Below are 19656 nucleotides of genomic sequence, written 5' to 3' on the forward strand. Positions count from 1 at the left end.
GAACCAGCAGCTGGTTTGAGGTTCTACACGCCGCCGCCGCCCGACATAGCTGCGTTCTCCTCCCTGCCTGGCCCCTGACAGCTGAGACACGCCGCCACCGGACTAAGCACTAAGGGGCAGGAGAGGTGCATGCTGCGCTCTCCTCCCTGACACACAGCAGCAACGGTGAGCAGCACAGTGGGGTGTGGGGCAATGTGTATCTGGCACTGTGGGGCAATGTGTATCTGGCACCTGGTGGGGCAATGTGTATCTGGCACCTGGTGGGGCAATGTGTATCTGGCACCTGGTGGGGCAATGGAGGTAATTGTGAGTTGATCGCAGCAGCAAATTTGTTAGCAATTGGGCAAAACCATGTGCACTGCAGGGAGGGCAGATATAAAGATATAACATGTGCAGAGAGAGATAGATTTGGGGTGGGTTATATTGTTTCTGTACAGGCTAAATACTGGCTGCTTTATTTTTACACTGCAATTTAGATTTCAGTTTGAATACACCCCACCCAAATCTAACTCTCTCTGCACATGTTATATCTGCCCCCCCCCCCTCCCCTGCACTGCACATGGATTTGCCCAACTGCTAACAAAACTGCTGCTGCGATCAACTCAGAATTAGGCCCAATGTGTATCTGGGAAAAAACAACAACAATAGCAGCGCTAACGTGATAGTGAATTTAAATATTGAGAAGGATTGAGTGATAAAATATCTTCACATTTAATAGGGTATAAAATTAAACCACATTAAAAACACATTCAATTCATAGGAATCCGATTAAAAATAAGGGTCACAGTTACAGCTGCCTATAACAATGTAATCCGTTCCTGTTTAGAATAAACTGGATTGCAGATTGGTGCGACAAACGAAGATAAACTGACGGCGCAGTCTCACCAATGAACTTTACCAGAACCGCTAGAGGTGTAGTCCCTTGAGAGTGCCTCTTGTGTTTAGTCAAAACCAGCCAGGTTTTGGGGTCCTCATAAAGGCGAGATCGAGAGACCAATTGCTGAAGAGCGTGTCGCTCTCCCTGAAAGTGCTGCAACAGCACGGTTGGATTCTCAATCTGCCAAAGTCAAAAAACAGTGTCTGTTCATCAATGCACTCGTGTTCTGGGAAAAATGGTGGCAGCCTACGAGGCCATCCCCTTCGGCAGGTTTCATGCGAGGACTTTTCAGTGGGACCTTCTGGACAAGTGGTCCGGGTCCCATCTACAAATACATCAGAAAATATCCCTGTTCCCCAGGGCCAGGGTGTCTCTCCTGTGGTGGCTGCAGAGTGCTCACCTTCAAGAGGGTCGCAGGTTCGGCATTCAAGACTGGGTTCTGGTGACCACGGACGCGAGCCTCCGAGGATGGGGAGCAGTCACACATGGAAGAAATTTTCAGGGACTATGGTCAAGCCAGGAGGCTTGTCTACACATCAACATACTGGAATTGAGGGCCATATACAACGGCCTACGACAAGCGGAGAATCTTCTTCGCGACCTACCGGTTCTGATTCAATCAGACAACGTCACAGCCGTGGCTCATGTAAACCGCCAAGGCGGGACAAGGAGCAGAGTGGCGATGGCGGAAGCCACCAGGATTCTTCGCTGGGCGGAAAATCACGTAAGCGCTCTGTCAGCTGTCTTCATTCCGGGAGTGGACAACTGGGAAGCAGACTTCCTCAGCAGACACGATCTCCATCCGGGAGAGTGGGGACTTCATCAAGAAGTCGTTCGGGAATTCCTCAAATAGACATGATGGCGTCACGCCTCAACAAGAAGCTTCGGAAGTATTGTGCCAGGTCAAGGGACCCTCAGGCAGTAGCAGTAGACGCCCTAGTGACACCATGGATGTTTCAGTTGGTCTATGTATTTCCTCCTCTTCCTCTCATCTCAAAAATATTGAGAATCATAAGACAAAGAAGAGTGCAGACAATACTCATTGTTCCAGATTGGCCTCGAAAGGCCTGGTACTCAGATCTTCAGGAAATGCTCACAGAAGATCCGTGGCCTCTTCCTCTCAGGGAGGACCTGTTACAGCAGGGGCCATGTGTGTTCCAAGACTTACCGCGGTTACGTTTGACGGCATGGTGGTTGAACACCGAATCCTAGCTGGGAAAGGTATTCCGGAGGAAGTCATCCCTACTCTGATAAAGGCTAGGAAGGAGGTGACGGCAAAGCACTATCACCGTATCTGGAGGAAGTATGTATCTTGGTGTGAAGCCAAGAATGCTCCTACGGAAGATTTCCATCTGGGCCGGTTTCTCCACTTTCTACAGACAGGAGTGGATATGGGCCTGAAGTTAGGCTCCATTAAGGTACAGATTTCGGCCCTATCTATATTCTTCCAGAGGGAATTGGCTTCTCTCCCAGAAGTCCAGACGTTTGTGAAGGGAGTGCTGCACATCCAGCCCGCCTTTGTGCCCCCAGTGGCACTGTGGGACCTAAACATGGTGTTAAGTTTCCTGAAATCTCACTGGTTTGAACCTCTTCAAACAGTGGAATTAAAATTTCTCACGTGGAAGTGGTCATGTTATTGGCCTTGGCATCTGCAAGGCGGGTGTCCGAATTGGCGGCCTTGTCCCACAAGAGCCCCTATTTGATTTTCCATGTGGATAGAGCAGAGTTGAGGACGCGTCCTCAATTTTTGCCTAAGGTGGTTTCTTCATTTAATGTGAACCAACCTATTGTGGTGCCTGTGGCTACGGGGGACTGGGAGGACTCCAAGTCCCTGGATGTAGTCAGGGCCTTAAAGATTTATGTAGCCAGGACGGCTAGGGTTAGGAAAACAGAGGCTCTGTTTGTCCTGTATGCGGCTAACAAGGTTGGCGCTCCTGCTTCTAAGCAGACTATTGCTCGCTGGATCTGTAACACGATTCATCAGGCTCATTCTACGGCTGGATTGCCGTTACCAAATTCAGTAAAGGCCCATTCCACTAGGAAGGTGGGCTCTTCTTGGGCCATCCGCACTCTCCCGCCCGGTTGGGAGCTTTGGTATAAACCCCATGGTCCTTACGGAGTCCCCAGCATCCTGTAGGACGTAAGAGAAAATAAGATTTTAAACCTACCGGTAAATCTTTTTCTCCTAGTCCGTAGAGGATGCTGGGCGCCCGTCCCAGTGCGGACTACATCTGCAAGACTTGTATATAGTTGTTGCTTTTAATAAGATTTTGCTTACCGGTAAATCTATTTCTCGTAGTCCGTAGTGGATGCTGGGGACTCCGTAAGGACCATGGGGAATAGACGGGCTCCGTAGGAGACATGGGCACTTTGAGAAAGAATTTGGATTCTGGTGTGCTCTGGCTCCTCTCTCTATGTCCCTCCTCCAGACCTCAGTTAGAGAAACTGTGCCCGGAAGAGCTGACAGTACAAGGAAAGGATTTTGGGAATCCAGGGTAAGACTCATACCAGCCACACCAATCACACCGTATAACTTGTGATAACTTTACCCAGTTAATAGTATGAACAACAACAGAGCATCAGATCAACCCTGATGCAACTATAACATAACCCTTATTTAAGCAATAACTATATACAAGCATTGCAGGAGAAGTCCGCACTTGGGACGGGCGCCCAGCATCCACTACGGACTACGAGAAATAGATTTACCGGTAAGTAAAATCTTATTTTCTCTAACGTCCTAGTGGATGCTGGGGACTCCGTAAGGACCATGGGGATTATACCAAAGCTCCCAAACGGGCGGGAGAGTGCGGATGACTCTGCAGCACCGAATGAGCAAACACAAAGTCCTCCTCAGCCAGGGTATCAAACTTGTAGAACTTTGCAAAGGTGTTTGAACCTGACCAAGTAGCCGCTCGGCAAAGCTGTAATGCCAAGACCCCTCGGGCATCCGCCCAAGAAGAGCCCACCTTCCTTGTGGAATGGGCCTTAACTGATTTAGGCAGCGGCAACCCAGCTGCAGAATGAGCCTGGTGAATCGTGTTACAGATCCAGCGAGCAATCGTTTGCTTTGAAGCAGGCGCCCCAAGCTTGTTGGAAGCATACAGGATAAACAAAGATTCTGTTTTCCTGACCTTAGCCGTTCTGGCTACATAAACCTTCAAAGCCCTGACCACATCCAGTGACTCGGAATCCTCCAAGTCAGTAGTAGCCACAGGCAGCACAATAGGTTGGTTTATATGAAAGGATGAAACCACTTTCGGCAGAAATTGTGGGCGGACCGCAATTCTGCTCTATCCGCATGGAAAACCAGATAAGGGCTTTTATGTGACAAAGTCGCCAATTCTGACACACGCCTAGCCGAAGCCAAGGCTAATAGCATGACCACCTTCCACGTGAGATATTTCAATTCCACCGTTTTGAGTGGTTCAAACCAGTGTGATTTCAGGAAACTCAACACCACGTTAAGATCCCAAGGTGCCACTGGAGGCACAAAAGGGGGATGAATATGCAGCACTCCCTTTACAAACGTCTGAACTTCAGGCAGAGAAGCCAGTTCTTTTTGAAAGAAAATGGATAAGGCCGAAATCTGAACCTTAATAGAACCCAATTTAAGGCCCAAAGTCACTCCCGACTGTAGGTAGTGAAGGAAACGGCCCAGTTGGAATTCCTCCGTAGGGGCATTCCTGGCCTCACACCAAGCCACATATTTTCGCCATATACGGTGATAATGTTGAGCCGTCACGTCCTTCCTAGCCTTTATCAGCGTAGGAATAACTTCATCCGGAATGCCTTTTTCTGCTAGGGGTCGGCGTTCAACCGCCATGCCGTCAAACGCAGCTGCGGTAAGTCATGGAACAGACAGGGCCCCTGTTGCAACAAGTCCTGTCTTAGAGGCAGAGGCCACGGGTCCTCTGTGCGCATCTCTTGCAGATCTGGGAGCCAAGTCCTTGACCAATCCGGAACAATGAGTATTGTTCTCACTCCTCTTTTTCTTATGATTCTCAGCACCCTGGGTATGAGAGGAAGAGGAGGAAATACATAGACCGACTGGAACACCCACGGTGTCACCAGTGCGTCCACAGCTATCGCCTGAGGGTCTCTTGACCTGGCGCAATATCTCTAGCTTTTTGTTGAGGCGGGATGCCATCATGTCCACCTGTGGCAGTTCCCACCGACTTGCAATCTGCGTGAAGACTTCTTGATGAAGTCCCCACTCTCCCGGGTGGAGGTCGTGCCTGCTGAGGAAGTCTGCTTCCCAGTTGTCCACTCCCGGAATGAACACTGCTGACAGTGCGCTTACGTGATTCTCCGCCCAGCGAAGAATTCTGGTGGCTTCTACCATCGCCACCCTGCTCCTTGTGCCGCCTTGGCGGTTTACATGAGCCACTGCGGTGATGTTGTCTGACTGAATCAGAACCGGTTGGTCGTGAAGCAGGGACTCCGCTTGACGTAGGGCGTTGTATATGGCCCTTAGTTCCAGGATGTTGATGTGAAGGAAAGTCTCCTGACTTGACCACAGCCCTTGGAAATTTCTTCCCTGTGTGACTGCCCCCCACCCTCGGAGGCTTGCATCCGTGGTCACCAGGACCCAGTCCTGAATGCCAAATCTGCGACCTTCGAGAAGGTGAGCACTCTGCAGCCACCACAGGAGAGACACCCTGGCCCTGGGGGATAGGGTGATCAACCGATGCATCTGAAGATGTGATCCGGACCACTTGTCCAACAGATCCCATTGAAAAGTCCTCGCATGGAACCTGCCGAAGGGAATGGCCTCGTATGATGCCACCATCTTTCCCGGGACTCGCGTGCAGTGATGCACCGACACCGGTTTTGGTTTTAATAGGTCTCTGACCAGTGTCATGAGCTCCTGAGCCTTCTCCATCGGGAGATAAACCCTCTTCTGGTCTGTGTCCAGAATCATGCCCAGGAAAGGCAGACGAGTCGTAGGAATCAACTGCGACTTTGGAATATTTAGAATCCAGCCGTGCTGTTGTAGCACTTCCCGAGAGCGTTCTACGCTGATCAGCAACTGCTCTCTGGACCTCGCCTTTATGAGGAGATCGTCCAAGTACGGGATAATTGTGACCCCTTGCTTCCGCAGGAGTACCATCATTTCCGCCATTACCTTGGTAAATATTCTCGGTGCCGTGGAGAGACCAAACGGCAACGTCTGAAATTGGTAATGACAATCCTGTACCACAAATCTGGGGACATGAAGGTATGCATCCCTTATGTCCAGAGACACCATAAAATCCCCCCCTTCCAGGCTTGCGATGACCGCTCTGAGCGATTCTATCTTGAACCTGAACCTTTTCAGGTATACGTTCAGGGATTTTAAATTCAATATGGGTCTGACCGAACCGTCCGGTTTCGGTACCACAAACATGGTCGAATAATAATAATAACCCTTGTTGAAGGAGGGGAACCTTGACCACCACCTGCTGAAGATACAATTTGTGAATTGCAGCTAACACTATTTCCCTCTCTAAGGGGGAAGCTGGCAGGGCCGATTTGAGGCATCAGTGAGGGGGCATCTCTTCGAATTCCAGCTTGTATCCCTGAGACACAGTCTCTATCGCCCAGGGATCCACCTGGGAGTGAACCCACTTGTGGCTGAAATTTCGGAGACGCGCCCCCACCGGGCCTAGCTCCGCCTGTGGAGCCCCAGCGTCATGCGGTGGATTTAGTGGAAGCCGGAGAGGACTTCTGTTCCTGGGAACTAGCTGTGTTGTGCAGCTTCCTTCCTCTGCCCCTGCCTCTGGCAAGAAAGGACGCACCTCGGACTTTCTTGCCTTTTTGTGATCGAAAGGACTGCATTTGGTAATACGGTGCTTTCTTAGGTTGTGAGGAAACATATGGCAAAAAATGTGACTTTCCAGCAGTAGCTGAGGAGACCAGGTCCGACAGACCCTCCCCAAACAATTCCTCACCCTTGTAAGGTAAGACCTCCATATGCCTTTTTGAGTCGGCATCACCTGTCCATTGCCGAGTCCACAGGACCCTTCTGGCAGAAATCGACATTGCATTTATTCTAGAGCCCAGTAGGCTGATGTCTCTTTGAGCATCTCTCATATATAGGACAGCGTCTTTTATATGCCCCAGGGTCATTAATATAGTATCCTTATCTAAGGTATCAAGTTCCTCAGATAAGGTATCCGTCCATGCTGCTACAGCACTACACACCCAGGCCGACGCAATTGCCGGCCTTAGTAAGGTACCTGAATGTGTATAAATGGACTTCAGGGTACCCTCTTGCTTTCTATCTGCAGCATCTTTTAGGGTGGCCGTCTCCTGTGACGCAGGGCTACCCTCTTGGATAAGCGAGTTAAAGCTTTGTCCACCCTAGGGGAGGATTCCCAGCGTAACCTGTCCGTTGGCGGGAAAGGATACGCCATAAGCATCTGGGACTGGGGTTTCCTCTGTGATGTGCAACACATCCTTAATTGCTATAATCATATAACGGATGGATTTAGCCAATTTTGGCTGTAACTTTGCATCATCGTAATCGACACTGGAGTCAGAATCCATGTCGGTATCTGTGTCAACAATTTGGGATAGTGGGCGCTTCTGAGACCCTGACGGCCTCTGCGACATAGGATCAGGCATGGGCTGAGACCCTGACTGTCCTAAGGTTTCAGCTTTATCCAACCTTTTATGCAAGGAATTAACATTATCATTTAAAACCTTCCACATATCCATCCAATCAGGTGTCGGCGCCGTCGGCGGAGACACCACATTCATTTGCTCCCGCTCTGTTTCCACATAGCCTTCCTCGTCAAACATGTCGACACAAGCGTACCGACACACCACACACACAGGGAATGCTCTTTTTGAAGACAGTTCCCCCACAAGGCCCTTTGGAGAGACAGAGAGAGAGTATGCCAGCACACACCCCAGCGCTATATAACCCAGGAATCACACAGTACCTTAGTGTTAACCCAGTAGCCACTGTAATAATGATTTTGGCGCCTAGTTATGTGCCCCCCCTCTCTTTTTTACCCTCTTCTACCGTGTATCTGCAGGGGAGAGCCTGGGGAGCTTCCTCTCAGCGGAGCTGTGGAGAAAAAATGACGCTGGTGAGTGCTGAGGAAGAAGCCCCGCCCCCTCAGCGGCGGGCTTCTGTCCCGCGTTTCTGTACAATATTATGGCGGGGGCTCATACATATATACAGTGCCCAACTGTATATATGTCCAACTTTTGCCAAGAGGTCCTAATTGCTGCCCAGGGCGCCCCCCCCCCCTGCGCCCCGCACCCTTACAGTGACCGGAGTATGTGGGTGTATGTGGGAGCAATGGCGCACAGCTGCAGTGCTGTGCGCTACCTCAGTGAAGACTGGAGTCTTCTGCCGCCGATTTTGAAGTCTTCTTGCTTCTTATGCTCACCCGGCTTCTGTCTTCCGGCTCTGCGAGGGGGACGGCGGCGCGGCTCCGGGATCGGACGACGAGGGTGAGATCCTGTGTACGATCCCTCTGGAGCTAATGGTGTCCAGTAGCCTAAGAAACAGGACCTATCTGCAGAGAGTAGGGCTGCTTCTCTCCCCTCAGTCCCACGATGCAGGGAGTCTGTTGCCAGCAGAGCTCCCTGAAAATAAAAAAACCTAACAAAATACTTTCTTACAGCAAGTTCAGGAGAGCTCACTGAACAGCACCCAGCTCGTCCGGGCACAGATTCAAACTGAGGTCTGGAGGAGGGACATAGAGGGAGGAGCCAGAGCACACCAGAATCCAAATTCTTTCTTAAAGTGCCCATGTCTCCTGCGGAGCCCGTCTATTCCCCATGGTCCTTACGGAGTCCCTAGCATCCACTAGGACGTTAGAGAAATAAGGGTTATGTTACAGTTAGAATCGGTCTTTGACTGATACTGTTTTTTGTTCATACTGTTAACTGGTTGCATATATTCCAGGTTACATGGTATGATTGGTGTGGGCTGGTATGAATCTTGCCCTTAGATTAACAAAATCCTTTTCTCATATTGTCCATCTCCTCTGGGCACAGAGGTCTGGAGGAGGGGCATAGAGGGAGGGGCATAGAGGGAGGAGCCAGTGCACATCCATACTAAAAGTTCTTTATAGTGCCCATGTCTCCTGCGGAGCCCGTCTATACCCCATGGTCCTTACGGAGTCCCCAGCATCCTCTACGGACTAGGAGAAAAAGATTTACCTGTAGGTTTAAAATCTTATTTTTTAAGTTGATCATTTTTGTATGGCCCCCGAAGTATTTTATAAATATCCAAATGGCCCGTGGTAGAAAAAAGTTATGTATGTATGTATGTATGTATGTATATGTATGTATATATATAAAACAGTAGCAATAAACTATTTTTGGCAAATCTGAAGCTGCTGTACAGAAATGCAGGTGATGGCATTTGGAAAAGTTTTACATCCTGGGCTCAAGACACTACATGATTACATTAACAGATATTGTAATCACTGTCCTGTTCATGACACTTTAATCACTGATGACATACTGCCCCTGCTCTATTACATAACTGCTCTGCTATGACTGCCTTTTGTGTGGACAACATAGAAGTGCAATAGATGGTCAAACTGCATCAGTTATCAATAAGGGAGCTGGCCACAGATGGGGTAGAATCAATACTTTTGAACGGAATGTATGGGTTAAAATAAACATTTTTCCATGTTTATGGGATTGTTTGCAGGGAGTGAATGGTTCGTGGGGCCTCCTGAGAGTGCAATAGTCCTCAGGATACAAGTTCTGTGGTATTTTTAAAGGAATGTCTGACGTCAATTGTTTCCTCTCTTTTTCCACTGTGTAAAGTGGGGTCATTCATGCTGAAGAAACAGACAATAATTTCTAAACTGATATATATCAAAATATGTAAAGAACAGAACTGGGAGCTAACTCAGTCACAAGGGTCATGATCTTGTGCTATTTTCTATACTGTGATATAAAAAAAAAATCTTCTTAAACTGTTTACAAATGTAAGATAATATTTAGCGTTAAGCATACAATTGGCCAACATATGTACCTTAGTGCACTGCACCTTGCAGATATTAGCTAAACTTCTGTGCTTTTAATTAATTAGAGCTGACAAAATTCTTTTTTTTTGTTTGTCTTAAAAAGGGTGTGAGATATAAAAGCGAATGGCTGGTTGCTGTAGTTTTAGGGCACATTTTCACCTTTTTAAATAATATTGATTGTGAACCAAAGTCCTTCACTGCTTTTTGTTCCATGTTAACTCATTTCCTTTTCTTTATAAATTTATTGTAATGTACTACAGTATATGCTGAAAGTGCAGAACTGTTCCTCCCATGAGGTGAGACTCTAGTATCCGTTGCACCATTAGAGGGATGTTGTAAGTACAGTACAAATCTTCTTCTTTCCTGTCCCTAGTCTCATAGTGACTGTCAGTCGCCACACATGTTCCTGCAGTGAGTGGCCACTAACCGGAGTAACCATGGGGGCCGCCATGTAGATTATGGGGGTAAAAAGGCAGAACACCCCTGAGATACATGGACATCTCTAACCAGTCTTGCTACAAAGAAGATTATTAAAAACCATTTGAAATATATTAGTTGTTACAGTAAATTACAATATTATATCATTGTATCTAACAATGCTTAAATTACAGACTATATTATCATGGCTGTGAGAGTGATGTTTTTGTTTTTACTTCTTACCAGACAAGTTTGGCTTACAGGCTGTGGGTGGGTTGCTGCCAGATGATCTCCTAAAAAAATAAATAAAAAAAAAAAAGATAACCTCAAAGTTCTAGACATTTGTATATTTTGTGATATATTTGTACTGCTATGTTTTATTGTACTGCTATGTTGTATTGTAAATGTGTTTGTATAGTACCATTTTTATATAAAATACAATACGCTAGATGCAATTTTGCTCATCTTTCTTTCTTTGACATGTTGTTCCCTGGGAGTGAAATTTAACAGGGAGATAAGAGTCATGAAGCTGTGAAAAGAGCGGAGAAGTGAGCCTGTGGAGAAGTTGCCCAGCCATGGCAACCAATCAGCTGCTCCGTACAATTGTATAGTATGCAAATTATAAATGTTACTTCAATCGTGATTGGTTGCCATGGGCAACTTCTCCACTGTCTCACTTCTCCACACTTTTCACTGCTTCATGAATAGACCCCATAGTACCCTTATGTGTGACAGCACAAGTACATGATAAGTTGATGGGCCCAGATATAAGTGGATTGAGAATAAACAGAATACTGAGAGGGACGAGTGCATCCCTGGTGTTAATAAGGTGTTTCTGTATCTCATAGATCTATATTGATTTACATCCAAATGTCCTTTCTCAACCTTGGACTATTAAGTAAGGTACACACTGTGGGATTTGTTGGTCATACCAATAAACACAATTTTTCTGTCAGTATGAGGTCCCAATATTGGCCCTATACACTTGGCGATTGTTTTTTTTTTTAGTTATCGATTTGTGCCCACACCACACTGAATTTGCATATGTCCACCCACAAGAAGAATCAGGTAATTTGGATACATTGTTGGGAATACGAGCAGATTATAGAGAAAGCCCACACACTGCACGATAATGTGACCTTGTGGCCAATATCTTATGGCAAGTCTGACTGATTCAATAATCAAAGCTGTGCGTTTCAGGGCGCTTTTCACTGTTTTATGGACGTTTGTCAAAAACGATCATGCCTACTCCATAAAACAAACCGCTCACCCAGTTAATGGCAATTCGCCCGATAATTGTATAGTGTGTACCCAGCCTAAGGAAGAAGCCACATCTCTATTTTCACATCCAAGTATCCAGTGTTTATGAGGTGGTTTCTGTTATCACGAAGTGACATCATTTGAAGATACAGCATTATACTGTACATATTCTGTTTGTTTTTGATTGGAAAAACTCTATAGGCTATTAGGCTCATGCAAAGCCCATCTGATCTCAGACATAGGTATTTTTTGTTATTCAGCCGGTGAGCAAACGTGGGGCTCTGTGTACACAGACTTTATACTATAATTATAAACCATTGTTCCAACAAGAAATATCTTTTGACCTTACAGTTTTCCAATAGACAATAATGAATTATGACTCCTAATGAGTAATAGCCCAAATGTATTAAGACTTAACAAGAGATAAAGTTGAGATGGATAAAGACAGATAAATGACCAGCCAATCAGCTTTCTGTCATTTTTTTTTCAAACACAGCCTGTGACATGGCAGTTAGGAAGCTGATTGGCTGCTCATTTATCACTCTTCATTATCATTTGTTAAAGCTTAATACATTTGGGTCAATGACTCCTAAGTGATCATTTTCAGGGAAAAGTGGTGGTCAGAAATGTTGCATTGATATAGCCGAGGAATTAACTATGATGTTGATATAGGGAGTATATTATAAGCCTGGCCTGTACAACTTGTGCTGTCAAGGTGCTGTGACACTACAAGCCCCAGCAAATTGTGCCAGCTGATAGAGTATGCTGAGACTTGTAGTTGCAACCGCGAGAACCACAGGTTGTATATTCCTGTTTGAAACAGATATAAATGATGCAGGTTTTTTTGGTTTGATTTTTTTAGCTGGCCAAGTAACAGCAATATGCCTTTGTGTGAGGAAAGAGCCAATCTTTGTACAAAAGATTGGCATGAGACAGATGGCAGAACATGAAAGCAGCATGTTTCATAGTTCATCGTCCATAATGTGCAAGTTGTTTGTTTACCATACTGGTAAATCATTCGTATGCTTGACTGAGAGTGCACAGCCCACTGCTTGTTGGATGCAGTTATGAAAACAGAGAATAATAGTGATGTACAGACCTACACACAAAACAAACTTATTACAAAATAATGTAATGCATGGAAACACAGGAGTCTACATGTGAGGTGCGGTAATTACAGAATATTCCATTTATTGACATCATTTTAGTGTAGGTGTAGGAATTCAGTATAATGCTGGAACGCCCTTGGATGGGCCTAAAACTCCCATATGTCTGAGGCCCATAATGAGCGTATTCATACAGGTTAAAGTGATAAATAATAAACAATGATATGTACTGATTACATCACTTCTCCAAATAAAACTTCCGAGGATTTATGTTAGCTCTGCACACATAAACTAGGCCTGCATGCAATTACATTAGTTGTATTTGTGATGGTAATATATTTTCTATTATAAAGTTAAGCAATAACTGTTAACCTTTCATATGTGTTACTGCAAAAAAACAACAACAATGTGTCACAATCATAGCACTTGATTATTGGTAACAATAGAAAAAGACTCACTTGTTAGATACTCTATCCTGGAGATGAGTTAACATTGCAAAGTTGTTCCGCACAGTTCGCAGGCTGGCCAGCACCTACAAGCAGAGACACAACTTAATACTCAAACTTTCAAAGCCATTAATAACTATTCAATTGGACTCAAGCAATGTTTGAACTAAAAGACCAGTTGCTCATTTTCTTGCTGATAACAAAGCTTCTCAAGTATAATAGCACTGGCTAGTGTGGTGGTCCTTCCCCTAAAGTCCATTCTGTTCGACTCAACCCTGGTGCCCTCTACAGAACACTGGAGCGCATAAACTTCCCAGCTGCAGCACTTCAGCATGGGAAATAATTCACATTTTCCATTAGGGAAATGGTGTTGTGACAGCGGCAAACAATTATACATGTCGCAGCCATCCTCTTTAGTTCCCATTTCCTACCTATGCAGCAAGGTGTCTCCACTTAGCACATCATTTTTTTTCATTCATATATTCCCAGTCATGCTAATTACTAACTTTTCTGCTGCCTTCAGCTGTGAGAACAGCATACATTTACACCTAAGCTTACAGTGTGTTAAGGCTGTTTCTAACACATCTACTCAGTATTGCAGCTTATGTTTATCGCATACCTCCCCCATCACCACAAGGGTACTTTGCAGGCAGCCAAAAATACTATTTTGTTTTTTTGCTTTACTGTTCCATATACTTTTATAATACGATTGGTGCTACATAAACAAACTATAATAATAATAATAATAATAATAATGATAGCTAAAATCAAAACTAAAATACATTTAAAAAAAATCAGCTTTGGGTGCAGGTCCCAGGGTTACAGTGATATACCTAATCTGGCGTGGCCGCACTGACAGTACAGGCTGCCATTTTTCTGTCGGCAATGTATTATCAATGATGGCGCTCCCTTGACAGGAGTGAGGATGCTGTCTGTGACGGTCTGAGGATAATTTTCTCTCTTCTACTCAGGCGGCCTTCTTTCATACAGCCACTGACAACCAGGGCAAGATCACCTGCCAGGTAACCTTCAACTCCCAGATTTCCATAATTTTGGATCTGTTGGGCAGATGGAATCTTAGGGGTGACTTGAGTCCTGTAAGCCATTCTCACAGCATATTGCAGTTCAATTCCAAACTTGCATTGTTTTTTTCCGGAGGAAATGTGTGGGGGGCTTTTTGTGCACCTCTTCCCCCCACCCACCCAGAGCAATGAATAATAAATCTCGTGGACAGCTTTAAATAGCATAGTTGGGTCAATACAGACTTTTCAGGTGAATTTCTCTTAAAAGCTCAATAAAGGGTTATAGGTGTAGGACATGTGGGTTTTAGAACTTGAAGATGGGAGCTAAAACTGTTTATTACAAGTTGTTTACAACTAAGGCCCTCATTCCGAGTTGTTCGCTCGCAAGGCGATTTTAGCAGAGTTACACACGCTAAGCCGCCGCCTACTGGGAGTGAATCTTAGCTTCTTAAAATTGCGAACGATGTATTCGCAATATTGCGATTACAAACTACTTAGCAGTTTCAGAGTAGCTTCAGACTTACTCGGCATCTGCGATCAGTTCACTGCTTGTCGTTCCTGGTTTGACGTCATAAACACACCCAGCGTTCGCCCAGACACTCCTCCGTTTCTCCAGCCACTCCCGCGTTTTTTCCGGAAACGGTAGCGTTTTTATCCACACGCCCATAAAACGCCATGTTTCCGCCCAGTAACACCCATTTCCTGTCAATCACATTACGATCGCCGGAGCGAAGAAAAAGCCGTGAGTAAAAAAACTATCTTCATAGCAAAATTACTTGGCGCAGTCGCAGTGCGAACATTGCGCATGCGTACTAAGCAGAAAAACGCTGCGATGCGAAGAAAATTACCGAGCGAACGACTCGGAATGAGGGCCTATATACAAAATGCTATTAGAACACTGAAATATAAATTTCTAGACATTTTACTGTACCTCAAAATGCTGGAAAGACTTTAATTTGCTGAAAAACACTTGCTGGCTATCATTTTTCCACCATTAAAAAAAAAGTGCAAAGACACTTTTTAAGATCCTCCAGTACTTTCATTATGGCCACTAACAACCTTCTATATGGTCCTGCTATCTCAGCTGACTTTTTTTTTTTTTTTTTTTTTGAGGTGCAGGATGGTTTCCCCTTCTTCGTGCACCTCTCCCAGGTCACTTTTTGTAGAAAAGTCACGCAGCCTCGCAGCGATTTTGCATTTCTCATATGTGCGTATTTATGATGCAAACTCGCTCCTCCTAATTGAATTAAGCCCTATGCGTATTCACATGTTGCTGAGGTTTCCAGGTTTCCAATGGGGGCCCAACATTGCACTACTGTCTTCATTTTGGCATGAAGGTCCAAATATTTTAGAATCTTGGGCTGTTAGAAGTTTTCAAGATTGCAGCGAAAGTTGTGAGATGTGTCTAGCGTCAAGCTGCTCTCATCATGAAGGGGGAAACTGTGTGTATACAGCCCTACCTGGCCGGTGTCAATATTTTACATGGAAAAGCATGCAGCATAGGCATAAACAGTCATGTGTTGCACCACCGCACTGTCTCTGTTATTAAAGTATATTTTTATAAAAATGTTATAAAGAAACAAAGAAAACAACATAAACCCAACTTCAACCACAGTATAACACTGCCCAGATATATCAAGAGAAAGGTGCATCTGGACAGCTGTGTGAATCCAAACAAGGTCTGTACTCGAGCACCAATCGGACTGTATAGGGTTGGGCACCTATGGTGAACATCATTGCCTATTCTGCCCAGTGTAACCCACATCATAGGCATTGCCTATGGCTGCCTCATCTAGTACCTTCATGGGAGGATGAACTATCCTTGGAATTGATGACTGGAAATGTCTTAATAACCTTTGTATTATGCTAATTGTTTCTGTATTTTCCACAATGTAAACATCTGTGTTATATTTACTGCTTCTGTATTTTATACAAATGTAATGTACCTTGAGTTCTATTGGAGAAAAGTTCTGTGTCTGTCATCCAAAGTCTGGCTATTACTACCTTAACCAAAGATGTCAGGTTGAAGACATACTTAGACTGAGAGACTCTCGACACAAACAAGTATGTTTTTGGACTAAAGTTCTATGGAATAATTCCTAAACAGAAGTCTTGAGGACAAATTCAGATTATTTGCCAAAATCATGTGTGAAAAAAACGAGGTCACTCCGCAGAAGTGCATCTGCCCATTTGAAACAAATGAAGTGGAGTGAGATTTATCCTATGCAGCCCACAGAGCTGTGTCTGTTGAAATATTAAACACAGGGTAGCATATTTAGTCCTACCCAGTATTTAATCCCACTCCTCATCATCCTCCCATCTATGCCTCAGACACCGCAAGGTTGTCTAACAAGAGCTGTGGGCAAAGAAAAGCATATATGGCTGAAATCAGTTTTAGAACACAATTTCTGAAGGGAGCTCCTAAGTGGGGCAACACAGATCATGGGTGGGTGGTCCTCAAACTGGGACCCCAGGCCATATCTTAATTGCAAATATCTAAAAAAGAAAAGTCAGATTTAAAGTTTTTAGACATCCAGCAACAAAGATCTGACCAAATGGCTATATTATAGACTTGCACAGGACACTGTTTCCTTGAGGTGATAGGGTGCTTCTTAATGAAACAAAGGTGGGCATCTGGGTGGATGTGTGCCCTACCAAATAGCTTGTGAACATTTTTCTAAAATCAACGATGCCTGCTTGAGTATAAGAGGAGTCCTAAAGGAGAACACAAGCCAAGTAGTGCTCCATCAGGAGAATTTCCCAAACACTGCTTGAAATAGGACAGCTGGGAAGCAAAAGACTACAGCTTACAAAAAGTGAGCACAAGACCCCCAGCAGCCTTGAAAAGACAAAGAGTTGAAGTCTTAATTTGTGCCCAGACCAGCAGAGGACCAATGGAACACCCGTCTCGGGATATTGATTGGGGCATGTTGAAGCAGACAGGCAATTTGTGACTACACAGTTTGATTAGGTAGACACTCCCCTCTCCCCCATTCCCAGTAAATGTTGCTTTTTCCAAGTATTAAGCTTAATTTTGAAATAGTCTACCACCATATTTATATTAAGTGCCACATAGCCATGGTAACCCATATTTTAAGGGATTACAATTTTGTGGACCATTGAAGAGAATACGTCAAGACCTCCCCATCCAGGACCTGCCTGTTAAGCAGGAAAGTAATATATTTATTCCAGTTAATCCTGAAACCAGAATACTGCCCAAATGTGTTTACAATACAAAGAATATTATCAAGTCAACCATCTAATAGTAGCATTCATCAGCACAGAGGGAGAGCATATCTATAGTAGTTTCATTCCGCCCATAAATATACCAAGTCCACCCAGCCAAAGGTCTTGGTGGCATACTCAACACCTCATTAACTCGTCATGGAGGGACATCTACAGATGCGTAAATATGAGAACGTCTAAACCTAGAGATTACTAAATTCCCACAAAGCACATTTGATCTGGCCGGACAATATGGCCAATAACCCCATTGAGTTTAATTGCTAAAATCCTTGCAGTATCTTGACATCTATGTATAAAGGGATAGTATTTCTCTGGGTGAAGCAGCTCCAAAACTGGTTTCTGTAACATAATGAGAATTGGCTATGACATTGAAGTTGAAACTTCTAGCCTCCAGTAGGTTAGCAAAATTAAAAAAGTTCTAATTAAAGAATTGACAATATTATTTTTATAAACCTCTAACGGCATACCTTGTACACTCAGCCCCAAATTATTAGGAACAACAGAGATAGACAAGTGATGGAAGCATCTAAAATCTCTACCAAATCCCAGGGTAAGGAAGGTAAAACAACGGAATCCAAAAAGGAGGGCAACTGAGAGGCCTGGTAGTTCTACTGTGGGGTTCAGTATGATTTACCTCTGGTCGAGATGCCAGCCGCCAGTATACCGACAACAGCATCCCAGCCGTCAGGATGCCAACAGTGGGGTGAGCGCAAAGAGCCCCCTTGTGAGCTCACTGCGCTTGCCACGCTGTGGGCTCGGTGGCTCGCTGCGCAATGCCACAGGTTCTATTCCCACTCTATGGGTGTCGTGAACACCCACAAGTGGGACTAGCCCCTGTGAGCCGGGATTCTGTCTGTCAGTATTGTCAGCAGTCGAGATTCCGGCGTCGGTATCCTGACCGCCAGGATCCAGACTGCCGGCAAATTAACTGCATCCCCTACTGCATTATGTGGAAATTCCACTGAAAATAAAGGCAAGACTCTGGCAATCCCATCTCCCGTACAATGTTTTACATTATTACAATCTAGGATACCCGGAATGCTCCGGTTTGCCAAGTCCTTCCTAGAGAATTGGGCCATATAGTTGCTCCCAACATCAACAGTATAGCGCAGCCTAGAGTGCACCTTATCAAATATACAGCAAGGGCAGTCTCTCTGGAATCCCAGCCGCTGAATCCTACGAGCTGATTTTATACTGCACATCTGATATTTTGTGCTTATGATCTACTATGTCACTTTTCAACACATTTTGTAGTTTTATTGAGTCATTCTAGTGTAAAGTCAATATACGAGTATCAAGGTACAATAAAATGTATGCGTAGATAGGAAATAATTTACTGACCTGTGCAAAAGGAGTTACTATCATGTCTTCTCCATGCCTGATGAAAAAAACAACAGATATCGGCAATTACACACCATTTCTTTACAGTCTCCGATGTATTGCAAATTATGAAATGTGGGAAAATATGTTATATTTCTGTGTGTTGAGCTTCAATACTATTTCAAATTTGTGCATAAATGTAAATGTAAGATTCTAACTATAGATCGGCATATGCCAGTGATGATAGGTATGACCCAGCTGACTGTTAGACAGACATGCCAGTCCTGCATTAATGTGCTTGTCCAGGAAGCAGGGCTTGTGCAGATTGTACTGGTTTGCGTTGTAACTGATATAAAAGGAAGTCAAAACTGCTCTGTCTAATAGATGTGTTAATAAGACACAGGACTACATATCTCCAATATGCCCTGATTTCACTGGACTTTTCCATGGATCTGGGTGGGCATCCTAGGGCCTAGGGCTTCTAAACCTTTGATGCATACCTCCCGTTTTTTGGGGGTCTGTCCCGCTGTTCCTCTCGCAGGCCGCAGTGTCCCGCGGTGGAGGGTGTGTGGGGGGGGGAGTTAGGAGGTATTACACACAGGATATCCTGAGATAATTACAATTTGGGAGGGGATCCCGGCGGTCATTATACCAACGATGGGATCACGGTCATTAGAGAGTCGACAGGGGGGGCAAGCGCAAAGAAGCCCCTTGCTGGCTCGGTGGCGAGCTTAGGTTTTATTGGGTGTCGTGGACACCCATAGAGGGGAAATCACCTACCTTGCCGGTATTTTGACAGCAGTATGGTGTCCCTGGTGGGATCCCGGCGTCGGAATTGTGACAGCCAGGATCCTGTCTATCGGTATGCTGACCACATACCTTTGGGAGATATGCCCCTACAGTATTTCACACAAAATACATACGAATGACCGGTGACTGGGATGCCGGCCATCAGTATGCCGACAGTGGCATGCCAGC

General features: G+C 45.0%; 1 protein-coding gene across 3 annotated transcripts in view; it reads right to left on the reverse strand.

Moving 5' to 3' along the window:
• The window catches only part of PDE4C (phosphodiesterase 4C), a 652343-nt gene that overhangs the window by 138031 nt on the left and 494656 nt on the right, over window positions 1-19656 (reverse strand). For all 3 annotated transcript variants that reach the window (XM_063916145.1, XM_063916163.1, XM_063916154.1), the window contains exons 3-5: window positions 18700-18736; window positions 13103-13176; window positions 10522-10571 (exon numbers count right to left, since the gene is read on the reverse strand). In XM_063916145.1, the coding sequence (XP_063772215.1) occupies window positions 10522-10571; window positions 13103-13176; window positions 18700-18736 (161 nt within the window). The remainder of the gene's footprint in view (window positions 1-10521; window positions 10572-13102; window positions 13177-18699; window positions 18737-19656) is intronic.

This window comes from Pseudophryne corroboree, chromosome 1, assembly GCF_028390025.1.
Source record: "Pseudophryne corroboree isolate aPseCor3 chromosome 1, aPseCor3.hap2, whole genome shotgun sequence".
NCBI classification, from domain to species: domain Eukaryota; kingdom Metazoa; phylum Chordata; class Amphibia; order Anura; family Myobatrachidae; genus Pseudophryne; species Pseudophryne corroboree.